We start from the raw sequence: 22,226 nt of genomic DNA, 5'->3' as shown, positions 1-22,226 counted from the left end.
TCATATGTTATATGTTGTTTTTTTTTATATGTTCATATGTTTACTCTTCCTTTGTATTATAGTGAAGACAGAAAAAATACAGTTCCTGCGCAAATTAAAAAAAAAAAAAATAAACTCTATATAAAATAAATGATCAGATTTTGAATCGCGCTGTTGTTGTTGTTGTTGTTGTTGTTGTTGTTGTTGTTGTTCTGCGTATGTCGACTTTTATTCGTTATTTGCGGTCGCACGTTTGTTTGTGTTTGCAATGCCTCCGCGGTGGCCCCCCCATGCTAATTTTTTTTTTTTTTTTTTTTCCATTTTCCACACGGAAGAAATATCCGGTCGCACACGCAGGAAAGCAGCAGTGCGAGATGGCGGTCGCCATAAGGACTGAATAAGACAACTCTCCGTCCAAAACAAACCCGACGATACTCGCTCGCGTTACCGTCTCTGAGCCGTGAAAACCATCGGGCGACATGGAAGAGGGTAAACCCACCATCGCGCTGGTTTACCAGGCGGTGCAGGCACTGTACCACGACCCGGACCCCGCCGGTAAGGAGCGAGCCTCGGTGTGGCTCGGCGAGCTGCAGCGATCGGTAAGAAAATGGGAGAGAGGCGGGGGGGACTCACATGGGCCCTGCGGCGGAGAAATGTTGTTTTCCCCCCCTCCCCCGGATCTGTTGAAACCCGACAAGCGCCCCGACGTCGTTCCCCCCGTTTCCGAGTTGAATTACACGTGTCGCGAAGCGCCCCGGACCGGGTCTTAATGTAGCTTTTATTCCGGCGTAGGTAATGAATGGACCAAAACAGGCTGGGGCTCCGTTCGTGTGGCTAGATCAGCCGTGTTGGGGCGCTGTGGACCCGGGGCAGGCGCCGGTCCGCCGCACGTTTAGCGGTAGTAGAGGTCAGCGTTTAGCAGGAGAAATTGTCCGAGGGGGAAGGATTTGCCGTGGCTCAGGGGAGTTGAGCTCGGGGGGGGGGGGCGGCCTGGCTAACCGTAGCTTAGCTCAATTAGCTTAGCTTACTTACTGTCTGCAAAGCTGTCCGCTTTGGGCGACGAGAGAGCTTCGACTCCCCTTTTCAGACTCGGTTCTCGGCGAGTCGCCCACCGCAGTGATTCGTCCGGGTGTCGGGCTCGTCGTTTGTTTGATTTGAGCCGGGACGAGGGTTGCGAGAGTCGGGTCGGCTCTGAGTTGTGAATGGAACGCGCCCCGAGAATCGTTTAGTTCTGCCACTAATGTCTGCCGCCATTATTTATGCGGGTGATGAATGCGAAATGTGGATCCCAGGAAATGCTTTAGCCCGATTTCATCTCAAAAGTAATTATTTCGGCGGACCAATCCGAAGGAGGACTTGGTCGCACTCAATGTGAAATATGCCAAATACCCCGGACTTTAATTTAGTGGTCAGTAATTATTTAATGTGGTTTCGATGATTCACTCGCTCGCCCAACTCTTTTGCCGGGGTGACTCCCGAGTCATTAAAAGGATGCGTTCGGTACGAACGAATCGTCCACGAGTCTTGCATCATTAATAGCAGCTATTATAAATGTAACATTTTTCCGCCGAAATAACTTTCGAAGTAACTTCTGCGAGTGATCTGTTTGTAACGTCACTTAAGGCTGTTACCTGAAATATCAAGAGCAGTCAATTATCCTCTCTCTCTTTTTTTTTTTTTTTTACTTGTTTCCCTCAATTGTCAGCTAAACCAGCTAGCGCATTTTATTTCCGCATCTGTGTGTCCGCCCCTGGCCCATGTTGTTTTTGCGCTTTTCACCACAACCAAACCCCTTCCAACTTGCTAAGCACATTTTTAAATCCGGGATCGCCGACAAGCTGCATTGCAGTCGCCACACTGCCAGCTAAACTATTCAAATAGCTGCAGCCCAGGCTACTATCCAGCTGTAATGACTAAGATACCAGAGGAATTCCCCCTTTAAAGCAATGTAGCGTGACAGCATTCATTGTATAGCTTAATGGGCAGATCCTGTCCCCTTCAAGTCATGGGCAATGGCTGCTTTCTGTGTGCTTCTATTTAAGGTGTTTGGTGGGCTAATTTTAGGGGAGCAGACTGTCTTGAGTTCCTGCACATATCTGTACAGAGCCAGGACGTTTCAGAATTTGCATCCATTGGCTCATATGTGCAGCCATCTCCCACAATAAACCACCTGTCCTTACTCGTACGGATCATTTGAAATGTATGTCGGAGTTGTCTCTCCCCCCCCCCCCCCCCCCCCCAAAAAAAACTATGTTATATATCACGGTCTTGACAAATGTAAAGAAAAAGAACGAGGAGTGTTGTGTCGAGGTTTTCAGGGCTTTCTTTTTTGTGTGCGACAGCTATTATCACAGGTGGTTATTATCGACCGAGGAATGTTACCCCAACCCCCTCAATTCTCAGCTGATTCGCCTAAAGCAAATCGGCCAGAGGTGAGAGAAAGGATAGCGATCTTACTGGAAACAGGAAAGTGTCCTCACTCTGTCACCCCCCCCTCCCCCCAGATGTATGCGTGGGAAATATCCGACCAGCTCCTGCAGGTCAAGCAGGACGTGGAGTCCTGCTACTTTGCCGCGCAGACCATGAAGATGAAGATCCAGACCTCGTTCTACGAGCTGCCGCCGGAGACCCACAATGCACTGCGAGACTCCCTGCTCTCCCATATTCAGAACCTCAAAGACCTCTCGCCCATCATCGTCACCCAGGTAGCCCAACCTGTTTGGCCGTGTACCTGTCCCGCCCGGCCTTTTGTTCGCTTCCATCACTACCGCCGCTTTCTAATCGCCGATTAGCATTTTTTTAAATGTCATAAGTGTCAGTCTTATTTAGAAGGGCTGTACCCCACTCACAGTTATTTTCAGTCGAATCGAAACCGGCTGGTCAATGCAAATATTCAGTGCGGGGGGTGGGGGACTCTTCCTTTGGCAAGATAGGCGGACACATTTTGCGCACCTGTCTCCCTCTTCAACGGCACCGGCGATGCACGCCCCAGCGATGGGGTTCCTGCGATGGGCGCGCCAAATCAGTGTTTTTTGTTTTAGATGGAGGTTATTTTATTTTGCGTCTCCTCATCGAATGAGACAAGTGTGTATAGAACCGTATAGAACGAAACCGTGCGTAATAGGGACACTTTCTCCGTGTCTGTCCCCGATCGCCCCTCTCCATGCTTAATGCGCAGAAAATAAAGCAGTGTTAATTCTCCTCTTGATTTGTTTTGGTTTTTCTCTTAAAAAAATATACAAGAACCGTTAAAATACCCGATCGATGAGCAGTTTAGGAAGTAATAAAGAGTAGTACCCTTTAAAATATTAATGATACCCATCCCCACGGAGCCCCATTCTTCCTTGTTGTTTTCTTTGGGTGGACGTCGATCGGGGTGCACGGAGAGCCGTGTTCAATTAACACAAGTAAAAATATATTTATAGTTCCCCTTATTTAGAATTCCTGATTGAAATGTTATCTCTGTGCATTTTGTAAGCTTCTCTCTGTTTTATCCTGTTATTGTAATGCGCACTGACCAAAGATTCGACGTGTGTGTGTGTGTGTCCCCTAAGAGCCCCCAGACTGTACCGCCATCTACTTAAATGCTTTCACTTCTATAGCCGTGCGTTCAGTTGTTTTGCCAATGACTTACGGGAAGGTTTAGCAGGTTGACCAGCATTTTCTTTGCTACTAGTCTTGTTTAAAAAAACATTTTTAAATAATGCAACCTTCTTTGTAGAAACAATTGGGTAATTGAGGTTAACTTTTCCGTCGTTGCGTTCCTCTTTTTGGTTAAAAGACTGTAAAAACTGTTTCTCTCTCTTCTCTCTCCCCTCCCAAACAGTTAGCTCTGGCCATTGCAGACCTGGCCCTCCAGATGGCCTCGTGGAAGGGCTGCGTCCACACACTTATAGAAAAGTAATTCCTCAAGTTGCGCCTTTGCCAAACTAGTGGAATGATCGCTCTTGCGAGGTTCTGCGCATGTCTCGCCGCCACACTCACGCTCGCCTCTCCCCGTTGCACAGGTACAACAACGACGTCAGCTCCATGACGTTCCTGATCGAGATCCTGACCGTGCTGCCCGAGGAGGTCCACAGCCGCTCGCTACGCATCGGCGCCAACCGCCGGACAGAGATCATCGAGGACCTGGCGTACTATTCCAGCACGGTAGTCACCCTGCTGGTGAGACCCCCCCCCCCCCCCCCCCCCCAAAAAAAAACCCCAAAACGTTCTAAACTGTGTTATTGCCTTAGTTTTACGCTGCCCTGTTAAACCCCCTGCCATCTAAAAGCAGAGCTCCATGATTCATTACGTCGTCATAACCCCCCGGGGGGAGACTAATCGTCGTATAATCACCGGTTCGGTAGCAGCTCTCCCACCGTGCTTCCCTGTTGTGCTAATGAGCAGATAAGATGACAGTGTTAAGCGGGGGAAAAAACACGGGGGCCATTTTGTTATATACTTTATACTTAAATTAAATACTTTTTTTTCCCCCTTCAAATACACTTCATAATGTATACCTTGTTTTCACACAAGGACGCTTTTACGACCCTCTTTACAGACGACGTGCGTGGAGAAGACGGGCAGCGACGAGAAGATGCTGATCAAGGTCTTCCGCTGCCTGGGAAGCTGGTTCAACCTGGGTGTCCTGGACAGCAACTTCATGGCCAGCAACCAGCTTCTCATGGTCCTCTTCCAAGTTCTGGTCAGTCCTGGCAGTGTCTTCGGGAGTCACAAACCCCCCCATATTCCCCTACACCCTGACACAAGTCTTAGGGAATAGCTGGGCGCTCCCCGTCCTCAGAGAAAATAGAAGTTTGACAAAAAGAAGAAGAATTAAGAACAAGGTTTTCGATACTATACGTCCAACCCGGGCCCACATGCACTCAGAACATGTTGTAATGTTGGCTTTCCAAAGCAAACATTCTGACCGTAGCTGTGTTAAACATCAGACTCCTTCACGGACCGTGAGGGACAGCGTCTGTCCTCTTTCGACCCAATTTTCATGTGCCTTTGCCATATATTAACCGCTATAACTGACTGAGCGAACATAGGGCCTAAAATTGTGTTGAGAGGACATACGGCTGAGCTTTAAAACTATGAATTCAGTTGGTGATTAATTATATTTATTGAAGTCAAAAAAGTTTTAATTTTACCTGTTGATACTGAGACGACTTTCTTGACTATTTGTTGTTTTTCGCAGCAGCGGGATGAGACCTCCACCAACCTGCACGAGGCGGCGTCGGACTGCGTGTGTTCGGCGCTCTACGCCATCGAAAACGTGGACACAAACGTGGCCCTGGCCCTGCAGCTCTTCCAGGGCGTCCTCACCCTGGAGACGGCCTACCACATGGCGGTGGCCCGCGAGGACCTGGACAAGTGAGGACTGCAAACATACCACGCACGCATACATTCACAAATTTGAAAGAAAAAAATGTTGTTGTCCCTGCTCAATTTTAAACGGTGATGGTCCCCACTTGGTGTTCTCCGTGTTCTTAGCGTGAAGGTTTTGTTTGTTTTTTTCCTTCTTCTTAAATCCCTCTGTCATGATTAGCGTGTTGCTAAGAAGAGCATCTGTCAGTGCTAACCCTCCTAAGTTGCTTAATACCTCACTGTAAATACACCATTTCCTGTTTTTTGGGTTTTTTTCCCCCCAGCATTTTTTTATTTGTTTATTTATTTATTGAAGAAAGGAAGTTATGAAAAGTACACAAGAAAAGTAGAAAAACTGTATAAAAATGTTTTTTGTTTTTTTTATGTTTTTGTTTCCCTGTTGGTCTCACATACACACACACACACACACACCAAAGCGACCACATGACTGATGATTGCATCTGCTCCCCTAGACTTATACATATAATAAAGGAATTCATCAATAAGTACTAATTCCTCAAAGGAACTCTGGCTTTCCCTAAATTCATTTCCCCCACCTTGTCTGTCAGAGTGCTGAATTACTGCAGGATTTTCACCGAGCTGTCCGAGACCTTCCTGGAGACCACGGTGAGGAGTCCGGGCCACGGCATGGGCGACCTGCGGACGCTGGAGCTGCTTCTCATCTGCGCCGGACACCCGCAGTACGAGGTACAGGAGGCAGACATGTGTTCTTATTTAATTTAATTTCTCACCCCACCTGTCTTTTTTTTTTTTTAATTATTTTTTATTTTTTTAAATTCTTTTGTTTTTATGTATATTTTGTCTCGGATCGTAAATGGGGGAAAACTGCACACCAAATGCATTTGTTAATGGTGAATATGTCATTCTTCCCATGTTGACACATTCTGCATACTCCTTAATTGGAAAAACTGGTTTGTTCGTTTTTTTTGTCATTGTAAAATTGTGGCGTTTATTGTATGTTTTCAACATTTTATTGTATATTTTTTACACACAACGATGTGTGGGTGAGTTTAAAGCTTAAAGACCCCCCCCCTCCCAGGTTGTAGAGATCTCCTTCAACTTCTGGTACCGCCTCGGGGAGCACCTGTACAAGACCAACGACCCGGCGCTGCACGGCATCTTCCGGCCGTACATCCAGAGACTGCTGCACAGCCTGGCCCGCCACTGCCAGCTGGACCCCGACCACGTAGGGAGCGCCAAATCATCATAACTCCCTGTTTAAAAAAAAAAAAAAAAAAAAAGAAACCATACATACACTGTATATAAACGACTTCCTGTGTTGTTTTTGATGCCGTAGGAGGGCATCCCAGAAGACTCGGATGACTTTGGGGAATTCAGGATGAGGGTCTCCGATCTCGTCAAGGATGTGATTTTTCTTGTGGGCTCAATGGAATGTTTCTCCCAGGTACTTGTCCTTTTTTAAATATATCTGTCTGTCTCTGTCTATCAATCTATCTGTCCTTCTTTCCTTGGAACATATTACTCATCCCATCCCCACCTCTCCTCTCTCAGCTGTACTCCACCCTGAAAGACGGGAATCCACCGTGGGAGGTGACGGAGGCGGTGCTTTTCATCATGGCTGCCATTGCAAAAAGTGTAGACCCGTGAGTGTGGGGGGGGGGGAAAGCCTCTATATATTAAAATTGTATTCATATTATATAGAGATTATTAATTCAACAAATGTTTACACGAAACCTTAGTTTCAGTTTTACTATTGTGTTTTTTCTCTTTTTTTATTGTATCTGTTTTTAGAATCTTTTTTTTTTTTTTTTTTTTTCTTCCTGGTTTCATCAGGCACTTTAGAAACCTTAGGTACCTTGAAAGTTGTTGCACAGAATCAAGCTTGCCCAATTGTGTTGCATTTCTACGTGACTGTTGACCCCCGTCGCCCACCATCAACAGTGAGAACAACCCTACCCTGACGGAGGTGCTGGAGCAGGTGGTTCTGCTGCCGGAGACAGTGCACATGGCCGTGCGCTACACCAGCATCGAACTGGTGGGCGAGATGAGCGAGGTGGTGGACAGGAACCCCCGCTTCCTAGGTGTGTATTGGACGCCTCCAACCTCTCCAATTTGGCGCCTTTGTTACAGACAAACCCTTTCGTGTAAATTTAAAAAATAAAAAACGGAAAGGTGGGGGAACGATGAGGGCGCAATTTTCACACCTGTCTCCCTCTCCGATGGTACTGACGGTGCGTACGCCAGCGATGAGGTGCCCGCAATCGGAGCACCACAATAGTGTCTTTTTATTTTAGATGGAGGTTATTTTATTTAACATCTCCTTATAGAACAAAACAAGCACCGTGCATAACGGGAACACTCTTGCTGATAAACAATGACGATTTTAAATTTTTTATTTTTTTTTAATTAATAATAAATGTAAAAAAAAAAAAAAACAACACGGCATGCATATTTGGAAGTTGCGCTGTGTGCTCCTTGTTATAAAATTTAGTAGCACTGTCTCCAAAAAGGTCGCAAAATGTAACTAAATGGTCGCAGTCTGGAGCCCTGTTTTATTTATCATTTGGCTGTAATAACTTTGTATTGCAGGCTTTGTATCGAATCTGTGACAATTTGAGTCATTCCCTTTCGTTGATACTAAAGATTTCAATGTCAACCTCCCGTCACTTGTCTATTTTTATTCTTATGACTTTATTACTTTGCCTTTTTTTTTTAATGCAAGTTGCTGTGACACATCTATCGGTGAACCTGTCTTTATAGTTGGCTCAGTAATTGGACTCAAAATGGCGTCTGAATCAGTAAAACCCTAATAAACCCCTTGTCTCCCCCACCCTCCAGACCCAGTTTTGAACTACCTGATGAAGGGTCTGAGGGAGAAGCCCCTGGCGTCGGTGGCTGCCAAGGGCATCCACAACATCTGCTCGGTGTGCCGAGACCACATGGCCCAGCACTTCCAGGGCCTGCTGGACATCGCCCGCGCCCTCGACTCCTTCGCCCTCACCACAGACGCCGCCGTCGGCCTGCTTAAAGGTCAGCTCTCTTGCTCTCTCTCGCTCGCTCGCTTATTTTTTAACGGTCAGACATAAAAACTCCAGCTCCATTTTGTGCCACTGACTGTGGATTCCTGGCCAAAGTTATATATATTTTTTTCCCCCTGTTGTTCTCGGATCAGGCACAGCACTTGTCCTCGCCCGTCTTCCCCTGGAGAAGATCGCAGAGTGTCTGAGCGACCTGTGCGCTGTGCAGGTCATGGCTCTCAAAAAGGTCGGTGCTGGCGGTTATGCGTTCATTTCAGGGCGCGGTCAAAATAAATGCTCTGATTGATTGAGGAGCAGCTCTGGTGTATATTTTATCCATGTTTGTTTTATATTGTGTCTCAGTAGGGCTCCCGTAAGTATGTACAACACATTAAGGGGCCCAAGAACTCGGAATTGAATTGAATGTATTAATTTTTGTGTGTGTTTTCATTCAGCTTCTCGCTCAGGACCCCAGCAACGGAAAAACCACAGACCCCACCGTGTGGCTGGACAGACTAGCAGTGATCTTCCGGTAAAAAAAAAAAAAAAAAATAACTAAAGCCACTTTAACAGTCTCTAGTCTCATATTATATTATGGTAAATGACAAACATGTTTTTTAAAATGGGAGTAAAACTATAATAACTTGTCTATTAAGTTAAAAGAGTTTGTTGGATTTTTGACAATTTATGTCCAGTGGAACAACCGGACATAAAGCACGGTCGCGCCGCCTGACATTTATAGCCTTTTAAGCCACAGAACTCAAAGTAAATTGATAGAGTATACCATACAGAGAATTTTATTTTATTTTTTTACACGTGTCTTCATATCAAGTTTTATTTTAATCATAATTGATTCGGACACAACAAAAAAGGAGCATTGACCCATATACTTGTATTATACTATAGCTTAGATTTTCAGGCGTTGCTGTTCTTGTCTCGCAATTAGATGTGTATTTGGCCCCGTTTATGTGTCAGGCGTGCACTCTCCTGGCTAAGCCAATTTCCCCTTGCGGACTCTATAAGTATTGATTATTTCATTATTGACATTTTTGTGTATTTGGATGCATTCAGCGTTGACCATGTTGTGTTTTTCTTCTAGACACACAAACCCCATAGTAGAAAATGGACAGACCCACCCCTGTCAGAAAGTAATCCAGGAGGCAAGTCTGTCTGTCTGTCTGTCTGTCTGTCTGTCTGTCTGTCTGTCTGTGAGAATTAGTAATTATTTTTTTATATATATATTTTATCCAACATCCATTTTCTTCATCAGATCTGGCCCGTGCTGTCCGAGACCCTCAACACGCACCAGGCCGACAACCGCATCGTGGAGCGCTGCTGCCGCTGCCTGCGCTTCGCCGTGCGCTGCGTGGGCAAGGGCTCCGCCTCGCTGCTGCAACCGCTGGTCACACAGGTGCGAGCATGTGACACGCCCTGTTTCACCCTCTCTCTCTCGCTGTGTGGGGTGTGTTTCTTCATGTGTGCAGGGTTCTTACCTGGTCCTTGAAGTGCTTGAATTTTGTCCACAGAAAGGTAGCGGAAAACCTTGAAAATAGCCCCTTTTGTGCTGAAGTCCTTTTGGAGGAGGGGAAAGGAGGGGGGGGGAAGCGATCATTGAAAACCTGTGATATTCCCCCATGGTTTTGTTATTCAAATCGTAACGTAATAAAACTTTTCCACAATCCCTTTTACGACGTAGATCAGGGGTTCCCAACCTGTTATTGTCACGGGCCGCAGCACACACAATGGTTATGGAGTGGGGGGTGTGAGACTGAGTGTGTCCCCGTTACACACGGAGGAAAATAAATACAACTACAATAAACGAGGATTGGGATCAAGCAAAAAAATTAAATAAATGTACCCCTGTGTTTCGACAATGAACTCGGAATTCCAGGCAGAGCGAGGTGCACTGCCATGCAAGCAGTGGACGGGACAGCGCAGGGAGGGACAGTAAATAAATGAGTCTTTAGGATTCAAGATCACTCTGATCAGGCTTTGCCCCCCCCCAAATAAAATAAAATAAATAAAGCACAGGCTAAACAGGGCACCCCCGCCCGCCTTCCCATGGCCTGGTGGAAAATGCCCCGTAGCCCGGTACCAGACCGCAGCCCGGTGGTTGCGAACCCCTAACGTAGATTATACCAGAGAATTGTAAATTTAATCCAGCACGGTTGGTTACAGACACTTAAAATAGTAGATCGGGCTGAGCGATTAATCAAATTCAAACCAATATCGTAACTTAACAGAAGGCAATTTTTAAATCGCAAAGCCTTTTAAAAATCAAAAAATAATTTTATGTCTCACAAGGGTCTCCCCCCCCCCCTTTTTTGGGGGTTTTTTTTTTTTGGTTTTCTCTCAACCTGTGCTCTCAGCATGTTGCCAATATATCACAGTATTTGTAGATGCCATTGCATCTAGGATAGCGTGAGTGTGCAAGTAGAGTTCAAGTTCTCAACCTGCAATGCAACTTTTTATTAATTCTTTAATCATCAAGTACTGCTGCAATAACTCTGTCCTGTGGACGACCTGTAGGATGACAGGAGCACAGTTTTTGTTTATAGAGAGCCACCACCATCCCCTCTGTTTGGAGAACTATTTATCATGTTTGGGTCTATAAACAACTGATCACTACTCCAAGAGGGGGGAATCACCACGGGTGAGACAATTAAACACAGAACCAAACAACATTTACACGGAAACATGAACATTGGACGACAACATATATTGAAAAACAGAGTTAATCAGGTCCAGGAAAACTGGAACAACAATTGGGCATGTGGCCTCTTCCTGTCATAGATATGGCAGTATATGATTTAAGATTCAAGAGGGTTTAGTCATTTCAGCCATATACACAGTGCATTGAGATAACGTTTCCCAAAAAACCTCGGTGCAACATAGAACACAGTTGGACGACATGCTACATATAGTCTAGTGGCGTGCAAGGAAACAACTAAGTTAAGTGACTAAAACAACATCTTAAGTGGCTGTAGAAAAGTGACTAAGTGACTGGAAAAGTACAAAACAGCAACGCCAGACAACATTCAACAGTCCCTGAGCCTTGAGGAGGCAAATGGCCTGGGGGAAGAAGCTATTGCATAATCTAGATGTAAGGGACCGTATGCTTCGGTACCTTCTGCCGGATGGGAGGGGGTTTGAAAAGTTTATGTGAGGGGTGGGTGGGGTCTTCTGCAATGCTGGTTGCTTTGCGGATGCAGCGTGTGGTGTGGATGTCTGAGATGGAGGGGGCGGGGGGGGACTCCGATGGTCTTTTTAGCTGTCCTCACTACTCGCTGCAGGTTCTTACGGTTCAAGTTGGTGCAGTTACCGAAACCAGGCTGTGGTGCAGCTACTCAGGAAGCTCTCTACAGTCCCTCTGTAGAATGTGGTGAGGATGGGGGGAGGGAGGCGGGCTCTCCTCAGCTTCCTTAGGAAGTAGAGACGCTGCTGGGCTGATGAGAGAGGAAAGGAGAGGGATGTAACCAGGAGGGTGCTGGGGTGCATTTGAAGCAGGTGTGGTGATGGTGGTGGTGTTGTGTTGGTGTGTGTGTGTCTACCATTGAGTGTACAGGACTTAACCCAATTGGTTCTGGTGTATAAGGTTGGTATTATGTTGTGGCGCCTCCAAGCAGCAGAAAGGCCCCCGAAGCTCCGCAGCTGCGTAGACACCCCACAACTGCAGGAAAGCCCCAAGCACCACTTTTATTTTACACCTCCTAATGAAACGAAACAAGTGCGTATGGAAAGAAACCGTGCGTGATGGGGACACTTTCTCCACGCCCCCGTCTCCAAGCGATTGCTTAACCCTTTAACCGGTGAGACCCGGTGCTCCAGCCCCGGCCACTGTGTGCTGTGCGCAGCATGTGCAGCTGGCCGGGTTTGGCCAGCTGCATCTGTGAGAGTCCAGACAGAGCCTCTTCCAGAACACAATTTTATTTTATTTTTTTAATTAAATGAGCATAAAGCTGTCCCTGAGCATACAGAACGGTGCTCCGCCTTTGTGGACGTATGCGCGTAACATTTTTATAAAAAATAATGTGTTTCTGCTGAAACACTGCATATCTTGGAATGTTAATTTTCACATTTGAACAATATCAAGGATTTAAGTCAAATCAATGAGTTTATATTTGACTGTGATTGAAGTGTTTGTTTTTTGGGGTTTTTTTGTTTTTTTTTTCTTCATAATTCAAGACTCAAGAGGTTTATTAATAGTTAAGTAATCTCATTTGATCATAACTTGTGGGTCTGGCCTACAGGAAAGAGCACATGTTGTTTATATGTTGACTTTCTCCAATGTTGTGTTGGTCATACTATCGAAAGATTTATTGGTTGTGTTTAGTGAATAAAACAGAAGATAAGATTTAAAAAAAAAATCACATTCTAAATCGCAATATTGGTCTAAAATAATTGTTCAGCCCTAGTAGTAGATGACAATGAGATTCATAATAGATATACTAATATAAATAATAGACAATGAGACTTCAGATTATATTATATTTTGATTAATAAAGATCACATAAAAATTTTGTTTTGCGTCCTTGAAAATGGAAAAAGAAAATAGTGCCTGAAAGTCCTTGAATTTAATTTTGTAACACCAGAAATGAACCCTGTGCATTTTGCGTTTCCCCCAGATGGTAAGCGTTTACCAGGTGTATCCCCACTCATGCTTCCTGTACCTGGGCAGCATCCTGGTGGACGAGTACGGCATGGAGCAGGGCTGCAGACAGGGGCTGCTGGACATGCTGCAGGTAACACACACACACACACACACACACACACACTGTCTTCTGGTCTTGACTATTGACTTTTGTCTTTTGACTCTGAATATTGTTATTGTCAGTACAACTCTAACCCTAGACATAATAATGATTGAAAGTCAATGACCGTGATCCTTGACACAAAACTGAAATTTGGTATAATATTTATTTTTTATTAAATGTGTTTTCATTGTTTTTGTTAGGTTTGTTGTATATTGTTTAATATTTCTTGTCTGCGATGAAAGAAAGTCTTACATTTCACCTATAGAGGTCTTACACCTAGATTAAAATGTCCAGCAATTTAATTTTTCATTTATTTATTTGTTGTGGGGTTTTTTTGGGGTTTTTTTTTTTTTTTTTGCTCTCCTCCACCAGGCTCTGTGTATGCCCACGTTCCTGCTGCTGGAGCAGCCCAACGGCCTGCGGAACCACCCGGACACGGTGGATGACCTCTTCAGACTCGCCACCAGGTCGGGACCCGTTCGTCCTCTTGTACCCAACTCTCGACCGAGTTTCGTGTTAAGTTTTGATCTTGGTTCAAATTTCTTTTAACTCGACCAGGGGAGGTGGTTTAACTGAAGGGAGTGGCTGCGTTTTTGAGAGAAAAATAAGGGACGGACTCCAATCTTGAATGGTTCGGAACAGAAAAATATGGGTTTAATTCGGTGATCTTGGTTAGACGCATCCGAGTTTCATTTTAGGCGTGACCCACCCTAAAATATGCATGACGATTGCATAAGAGGGGTTTTTCCTCATTGTCTTGTCTCTGCCCCCGGTCCAGGTTCATCCAGCGGAGTCCCGTGACGCTGCTCGGCAGCAGCATCATCGTCCACATCATCCAGTGCGCCATCGCCGCCACCACGCTGGACCACCGAGACGCCAACTGCAGTGTCATGAAGTTCGTGCGGGACCTCATCCACACGGGCGTCACCAACGATGTGAGTGGGCACACCACAGAGCCAGCGCTGATATGTCTGGCTACCTGATGGGAACACCAATGAGAATTTTGGACAACTTCATGACTACCCACTGCTGTGCTAAAGTCTTTTCCCAAGCTATTTTTGTTATTATTATTATTATTATTATTTATTTGTTTATTTTTTTATTTATTTTTCCATTACTATTAGGGTTCCAGCCCGCAGAGCTATTGGAATTGTTCAAATTTTGGTGAATGTCCTCGCAATTTTTTCGGGCTAAAACTGTTGAACAGAACAGCCACAGAAGCTTCTCATTAGAACCGGGGTGTCGCAAACATCTCTTCAAGTTTCATCCAAATCGATCCACATACAGAGAAAAAAATTGTGGGGAAAGAAAAAAAAAAAACCAACAAAATCTGACCCAAAGTGGCCAGACGGTCGTGTGTCACCTACACGCCAACATTGGGGAAAAACTAATGGAACAAGATGAGTTTTTGAGTAAGACGCTCTATGACATCATCATACTATGTACTATAAATGTGCAGTTTATGATTCAGAATGTACATTTGTGTGGTGTGTGGTGTGTGGTGTGCGGTGTGCGGTGTAGACTCCATCGCTCTGAGTGGTTAGAGATTACAAACTAGGCGTCTATGTGTGTGTTTATGTACCTTCTTTTCTGGTAGATGTCTGTGGAGTCATGAAAAAAACATGAATCCACAGAAACTTGTGACCATGTCGAGTCCACTCGACTATGGGAATGAATGATGCATTCATGTACTCGGAAGGCGTCGAAAAAAAGACGTGAAATTGTAATTACTCAGAAATATTGCAACGTTTTTCATATTCCATGGAAATGTAAACTATCGAAAATTTCATCCAAGGAAAGAAGTCACCACTCAAATTACGGCCATTCGATACCCTTCGTAAAACTCTGTAAATACGTAAGCCTCCGTAAATATGTCCCTGATGAAGTCAAACATGTGACACAAACAGCCAGTCGTAGCGCAGGTGCGCTTCCTCCGTTCTCTCCCCGGTCGCGGGTCTTCGTAAAACGCCAATTTCAACTCGAACTCCTCCCAAACCAAGCCTAGACCGGCTCCTGTCCCCACAAAGGAGAACGATTTCAAAAAATAAATAAATAAGTAAATAAATTAATTTAAAAAAAAAAAGGAAAGGGGGGGGATAAAATAAATAAAAAAAATAAACATTAGAGAAGTAATCTGCTGTTCGAGAGAGGCCCCTGTCGGCTCCAAACGTCCCCGCATATAATCACAGTGCAGTTTCGGAAACCTCCGAAAGCTGTAATACGTACCTAACATGACTAAACTTGACCCTGTGTATTGCTGCCGGTAGTTCAATTTATCATAGTTATTTACTTTTAAACCAGCCCCACCTCCAAAATGCCTACCCACAACACACTAGAAGCGCACAAATACATTCTATTTTCATGTACAACCGTACTGTAAATAGGCCGCATAGGCTTAAAACCGACGAAAACACGGTCGCACCGCCTGACACTTTTGACTTTTGAGCCACAAAACGCCAAAATTGGGTGAACTTAAAAGAAAAAATTGAAAGTGGTTTCAAAAAGAGCGTTATTTATAGAGATTTATTTTCTCTTCACATCTAGTTTATTTGAATTATGATTGATTCTGACAAAAAACAGAGCATCATGTCATTGACCCATAAATGTATGACTGCACTTGATGAAGAGGCTACTTGAATTCTCCATCCTACTTCTTATCTCTTTCTTGACTTTTTTTTTTTTTTTTTTTGCCACTACTTTTTTTGCCCCCCCCCGGCAACCAATAAAGCTGTATCTTATCTTGTCGCGTCCCCTCTCTCTCTCAGCACGAGGACGACTTTGAGTTGCGAAAGCAGCTGATCAGCCAGGCCATGGAGCAGCATGGCCAGCAGCTGGTCACGCAGCTCATGCACACGTGCTGCTTCTGCCTGCCGCCGTACACGCTGCCTGACGTGGCGGAGGTGCTGTGGGAGATCATGGTGTTCGACCGGCCGGTGAGTTTAAAGGCTGCAGTCGCGTCGTCCCACCACCGGATGGCGACATCTCTGGGTTTTTATTTGTTTGCCTTTGGGGTTGTTTTGCTCATTTGGTCCAATGCCCCCCCCCCCCCAGACGTTCTGCCGCTGGCTGGAGGTGGCGCTGAAGGGGCTTCCCAAGGAGACGTCCGGAGGCGCGGTGACCGTCACGCACAAGCAGCTCACAGACTTCCACAAGCAGGTCACCAGGTGAGCGGCAAGCGGGGCACTTCTCACCGATGGACAGCCGATTGACTTTATTGTCGCACTTGTGCCCAGTAGAGTGTTTTTTCATTTTATGTTTTTTTTTTTTTTGTTTTTTTTAAGAGGGGACTTCCTCGCTAAAAAACTTTGCACTTAAACGTTTGTCACTGCGGCAGATGGGGAAGTTCAACGTGAAGGGAGAAGTGAATCCCAATTCGTGGACTAAGAAAGCACAAATCCGATGTGGAAATCATGTCTGTTCGGATTGCATGGTTTCGGACTTAACAGTTCTGTATAAATGGAGGGATAGCTCACATAAACTGATGGGCAATTATAAAGTTATAAGAAAAGGAAAAATGAAATTACATTGTGTAATAAATCTCAGAATTGGATGAAAAGGTGGCATTTCGGACTGCCCTCAAATAGTTGACCAAACATTAAGATTAAACTGAACAAGCTTTAGCTCGTCTTTTTGTTACCACACACGCCACAACACATGCATTTCGTGCAGCTGCGGCCGACGCACATGGAGATAGAGGCCGGGAAATGTCTTTTCCGCATTTTTCCCATCGAGGCTTGTCCTTCCTCCAGGGGGCAGCCAGGAACGGTGGGCGGCTTACAGCACCCGGGGACCAACAACAACGTCGGTCAGACCATGTTTCTCGTGCATGTTTTTAGTGGGGTTCTTCTCCATTATTTGGGGGAAACCCCATGTGAGCACATTCAAACTCCACACGGAAAGGCCCCTAATCGGGAGACGACCTTCCGGAGCGGGGTGCCAACAGGGCCCCAGGTGGGAATCGAACCCAGGACCTTGATGTGATGCAGCAGTGCAAGCATTGTGCCAGTCGACGAGATGAGCCTTAGTTGAGCAAGTTTTTCATTGGTCGGTTGGTCGCAGGAAACAAAACTCCAATTCTCATTCGGGAGCTGCGTCTTAAAAACCTGTATGATTTGGATCTGTGCATGAAACGCTTGAGGGCTTTTAATTTTAAACAAGTTTTAACAAAAATAGATGCACATCAGAAAGAGCGATCAAAGGCGCACTACGGTACCGACGGTGCCTATGGTGCCCGCACTCCGGCGATGCGCGATCAGAGCGCTAAAACATTTTGTTTTTATTGTAGATGTTGTTTCTTTCACTTTACTGTGTTTCCCTACGGAACGAAACAAGCACCTTGCGTGACGGGTAATGTCCCCGCGGGCTCGCTGCGCCTTCCCCGTCCCCAGTCGGGATCCCGAGAGAGTGACGGAGAAGGCGCATGGAGTGACGGAGAATGTGTACGCTACATTTCAGCACAATTTATGTGAATATGTAATTTACGGGTCTACATAAATAAAATAATAGGGCCTAATAGGTTTAACTGGTGCTATGTTTTTCCTGGGGGCTCGCTTCATGCGTGCAGTGCTTATCAATTAAATGTATATTTTAAAGGCTGCTTATGTGGTTTTGTATTTATCTGTAATGTAGCACAGTGTTAACAACATTACTTATAACATTCTTTCTCAGCCCTGGAACTCAAACCATTTTCTGATGCCCCAAAAACATATATTTAAATAATTAAAATAATATAAAGGTGTGACAATTAGTCAACTAATGACTTGAACTAATCGACTAATTGTCCATTGGGAAAATCTTAAGTCGGGGGCAGCCCTAGTGGCATTATTCAATGAGACAAAGGTTATCTACAAGAAAATTAAAAAAAAATATATATATATTCCTGAAACCTACAAATAAACGATTAACATTTGACAATATATAATACATTTAAACCAAAAAAATAACTATAAAACAACCTTAAAAATGAAAATATACAATAAGTTAACAAACAATAAAAATGAACCATCAATAAACCATACAATTAAATGTAAAAATTAACAATGAATAATAAAAACATGGCAATGTATTATAAAATGATATTGCTAAGTTATTTAGCTCAAGAGGATGTGGTTGTGTGTTAGAGACGGGACCAAGCCCAGACAGGCTCCTCTGGAGGCGGCGGAATGTTGGAAAAGAAAGCCGAGCGGGGGAGAACCGCACGGGTTCCCCTGCGGCGTGTCCAGGCTCGCCCGGAAACTCGCTACGTGCCAAAAAAAAAAAAAAAAAACGCCTGTTCACTCTCATTCCCTGGCGACGAAAAGCTCTTTACGAGTTGCTCCGTGGAAAGGTTTGGTCGGATTTTCCGACGAAAGAGTCGGAAGAGTCGGTACGGCTCGCTGGAAAGACTTGTTCGCGTGCGTCAACTCTTATTCCAGTTAAAATTGAGACCACTAATGTTGTTGACTTCACCTGTCAGTGGTTTTAATGTTGTGGCTGAAACCACTGACAGGTGAAGTCAACAACATTGCTCATCTCGGAATTGACTATATTCTTGAGCTGATTATAACTTATTTACATTTTTAATGTATATGTGTGAATTTGGTATATTGTCCATTTGATCTTATGATAATTCTAATAATATCTACCACATCTATTTATTGAATTGGAATGTAAAAATCAACCCGACGGATAGGAACACACTCAACCGCTGTTCTGTTTATTGCAACATTAGTAAGGCTAGCGAAACTAGTGCCCGTTGAAAACATGGGCTGCATTGTAGAGGTGGGCGGATCAATACCAAAAGCATCCCTGCTACGTCTCATTCTGAAGATCGATGCCCGAAAAGGGATCCGTTTCCCTGAATATATCTGATCGCCCGTCACCGCGTGGTAAAGGGGAGATCCTCTCCGCACGCGCACAACGCTGGCGGGAAAAGCGGTCGGTGAAAGCGATGTACTGCTCCGCTGATTTTGTTTTTGGGCGACTCTGGCCCCGGTTTTACCTACTATTGGATGGAAACCGAATTTGGCACCGTCGGCCGACCCCCACCGCACCGTTCGGAACGGCCGCACCGTGGATGTAAGTGACCCGGTCGTGAAGAAGAGTCCCGGAGCCCCGCCCAGCCGCTGCAGGGCGGAGTGGCCGGCCATGCTCTTGTTTCTTCAACGTTTATCAATATTACGCACGTCGCGTGTCTGAATTGCACCAAATTCGACACTACATGACGAGATAATAGAAGGACACTCACACAGAGGTTCCTTCCTTTATTCGATAGCAGATTGTTGAGGACAGTAGATAGTTGGATTGGTGTGAATATTCCCCTGACATTCGGCTGTAAACATAATTGCGTCATCGTTAGAGACCGACGGCGATCCGGTGACTAATACTAATTTCCACTCGTCTTTTTTCCTCGTTTTCCTTCCAGCGCGGAGGAGTGCAAGCAGGTGTGCTGGGCCATCCGGGAGTTCACCAGACTTTTCCGATAGCCGCGCCTCCCAGAGCGCTCTGCCACAACACCCAAGTAAGTCTCTACCTGGGGGTGGCGACCCCACGCGGGGGCCGCTCGATGAGACTGATGAATTGATATTTTATTTAAATTACATCGAATGTGAATATAATGAATTGAATATTTGAAATGTATTTTATAATGTTTGAAATATATTTTATCATAATTTCTATACCGTCCACCTGAAGCTCCCCCCAGATGCTCCAAGTAGCCTAATCTATGCAGCGCTGTATGATTTTAATATTTGTGTCTTGAGTTTTTGGGAAAGGCGCAATACAAATAAAATCAAGTAGTATTATTATTATGTGATACATTCATATGGAACAGTTTTCTAATATGCAATCGGGGATATCTGAACTTTGACCACTTTTGAAAGTAGAAAGATTTCTATTTAGACTGAATTTGTTGATTATAGACCTAAATTTGAAGTGTTGCACATAATATTTGTTCCATAATAATAATAATAATAATAATAAGGGGGGGTCGAATTATGATTCAAGATTCAAGATTCAAGATTTTTATTTGTCACATACATATACATACTTCCATACATATATGCAGTGAAATGTAATGCAACGCACCCGGTGATAGCACACAATAAGTCCTAGGAAAAAGTACAAAAATAAAATAAAATAAAAAGTAGAAAATTCCTTTCTAATAGACCGACTAACTGACTCCTAAAACGTAATACAGTAAGTGGAATACTTATAGAATAAGATAAAAAATATATAGAATAAAATACAATAAAAAATAAATTGAAATAAAATGGAATAGGTTGAAGGAATATGGCTATGTATATACAGATATGTGCATTTAAAGTGGCATGTGAATTAAAGTGGCATGTGAATGTGAATAGTGTGAGGTAGTGAGGTAGTGTTTGGGATAATGGGACCTAAAAGATGATACTTATGTCAATTGTGACGCATACATTTAGCGTTTGTCTCCAAATAATATTAATAATTATAATAACAAAAGAAAAAAATTACATTTCACACTTTGGATAAAAACATGTGCCAGGGGTCAGGCCTGCATTATGTGATCGGTTCGGGATCAGCGGTCTCACCACTGGGCTGTCTCTGTCTCCGCAGGTTAACAATCTTTAGTTTGGACGACGTTCAGAGGTGACGGCAAAAATAGACGACGGAAAAACGCTGAGGACTGCAGGCAAAAGACCCTAAAGGGAACTCTCATGGGGGGTGGGGTGGGGGGACGGGGCGGCGGGACCTGGCGACGGGAGGCAAGGCTCAACGGGCGCATCCGCTCTGGAGGTCACCGGAGCGACGGGGTCAACGGCACGGAAAAGCTAACGACACCTTTTTTTTTATTTTTTTTTGTTGTTTTTTTTTTTTTTGGTTTTTTTTGTTTTTGTTTTTTTGTTTTTTTGTTGGGGGTGGAAGAAGAGATCATGCAAGACTGAGAAGAGGAGAACCCCACCCCCCACCACCCTCTCTCTGCACCTCCCCACCACACCCCACCCTTCATCTCTCCGCCCCCTCCCCCAACCACACCCCACCCCCCACCCCCCCCCCCCCCCCCCAACCACACCCCACCCCCCACCGCCTCACTGTCCTGCCCTGGAAGACGGGCGACGGCGCCCTCTCCTGGTCGGAAAAGGGGTGTAGCGGGGGCAGGTCCAAAGAGGAGCTGAAATCGGAAGTAGTTCTGCGTCAGCTGGGTTTCCGCAGGACCCATTTCCAAAAAAAAAAAAAAAGAATCAAATAAAACAAATACAGAGGAAAAAAAAAAAAAAAAACACAACGACAGAGCATCGAGGAGGAAGGAAGAGGAGGAAAAACTAAAAAAAAAAAAACAAAAAGGATGTGCCTGGTTGCAAATCGTAATGCATCAAAAAGACGTTTTGAGTTTTTACGACGAAAAAAAAAAAAAGAGAGAACATTTATTTTCATGGACATGTCTTTAGAACTTTAACGTGGTCTTGCTGCCTGTGCCATATTGAGGAGTGAACGGCAATCCCACGATGCTCGTCACCCCCCATGGCTGCCAGTGCCTGTGGAGGCATTCAGATGGTAGATGGGTAATGCTTGAAAAAACAAAAAAACAACAAAAAAAAACAAACCAATTTGGCGTCACCTTTGACCTTTTTAAAGAAAACAAAATAAAACCACGTTGGCTGGAATTTTAGTTATCCTTTGCCAGGAAGCAGGGGGCCGAGACAGGCGGTTTGAACCCTGGCAAAAGAAATCGTGTGTGTGAGTGCGCGTGTGTGTGTGTGTGTGTGTGCGTGCATATGCATATGTGTGAGCGTGTGTGAGAGCGAGTGCGCATGTACGAGTGTGTGTGTGTTTGTGGGCGCGTGCGTGTCTGTTCTTCCAGTTGGTGTCGCTCATAACATGGGAGGAACGAACACCACGGCATCGAATGATGTAGCCTTGTTGTAAACAATTAAAAACAACGGAGAGGAACAAACCCCGACTTTGTCATTCATCGCCTCCTTCCAGGTGCCGGCGATACTCCCCGGCCTGGCGCCAACGCCGCCACCGACAACGGCGGTTTCCCTTCTCGCTCCCAACGTGGTCCGGACCCTTGCTTGAGAGAGCCGGGAAGGTTTATTTGGAACGTCCATCCGTGTTGGACGATTCGATTTTGCTCATATCTAGCGGTGACCCTTTCAGACGTTTCATTTTTAACTGTGCT

General features: G+C 44.9%; 1 protein-coding gene across 1 annotated transcript; it reads left to right on the top strand.

Annotated features, from left to right (window-relative positions):
• The first annotated feature begins 358 nt into the window (after positions 1 to 358).
• On the top strand, positions 359 to 21,136 carry tnpo3 (transportin 3). The gene is made up of 23 exons (XM_080022753.1): positions 359 to 578; positions 2,484 to 2,684; positions 3,806 to 3,879; positions 3,987 to 4,143; positions 4,523 to 4,666; positions 5,165 to 5,340; positions 5,904 to 6,042; positions 6,395 to 6,541; positions 6,653 to 6,760; positions 6,868 to 6,959; positions 7,258 to 7,397; positions 8,155 to 8,346; positions 8,489 to 8,580; positions 8,789 to 8,865; positions 9,433 to 9,493; positions 9,604 to 9,744; positions 12,959 to 13,075; positions 13,460 to 13,554; positions 13,866 to 14,022; positions 15,853 to 16,020; positions 16,139 to 16,251; positions 19,491 to 19,586; positions 20,660 to 21,136. The coding sequence occupies exons 1-22, from the start codon at positions 459 to 461 to the stop codon at positions 19,549 to 19,551; spliced, it is 2,772 nt and encodes a 923-aa protein (XP_079878879.1). The 5' UTR covers positions 359 to 458; the 3' UTR covers positions 19,552 to 19,586; positions 20,660 to 21,136.
• The last annotated feature ends 1,090 nt before the right edge of the window (positions 21,137 to 22,226 follow it).

This window comes from Zeus faber (assembly GCF_960531495.2).
Source record: "Zeus faber genome assembly, chromosome: 21".
In the NCBI taxonomy this organism is placed as follows: domain Eukaryota; kingdom Metazoa; phylum Chordata; class Actinopteri; order Zeiformes; family Zeidae; genus Zeus; species Zeus faber.
This window is presented reverse-complemented; position numbering and strand designations above follow the sequence as displayed.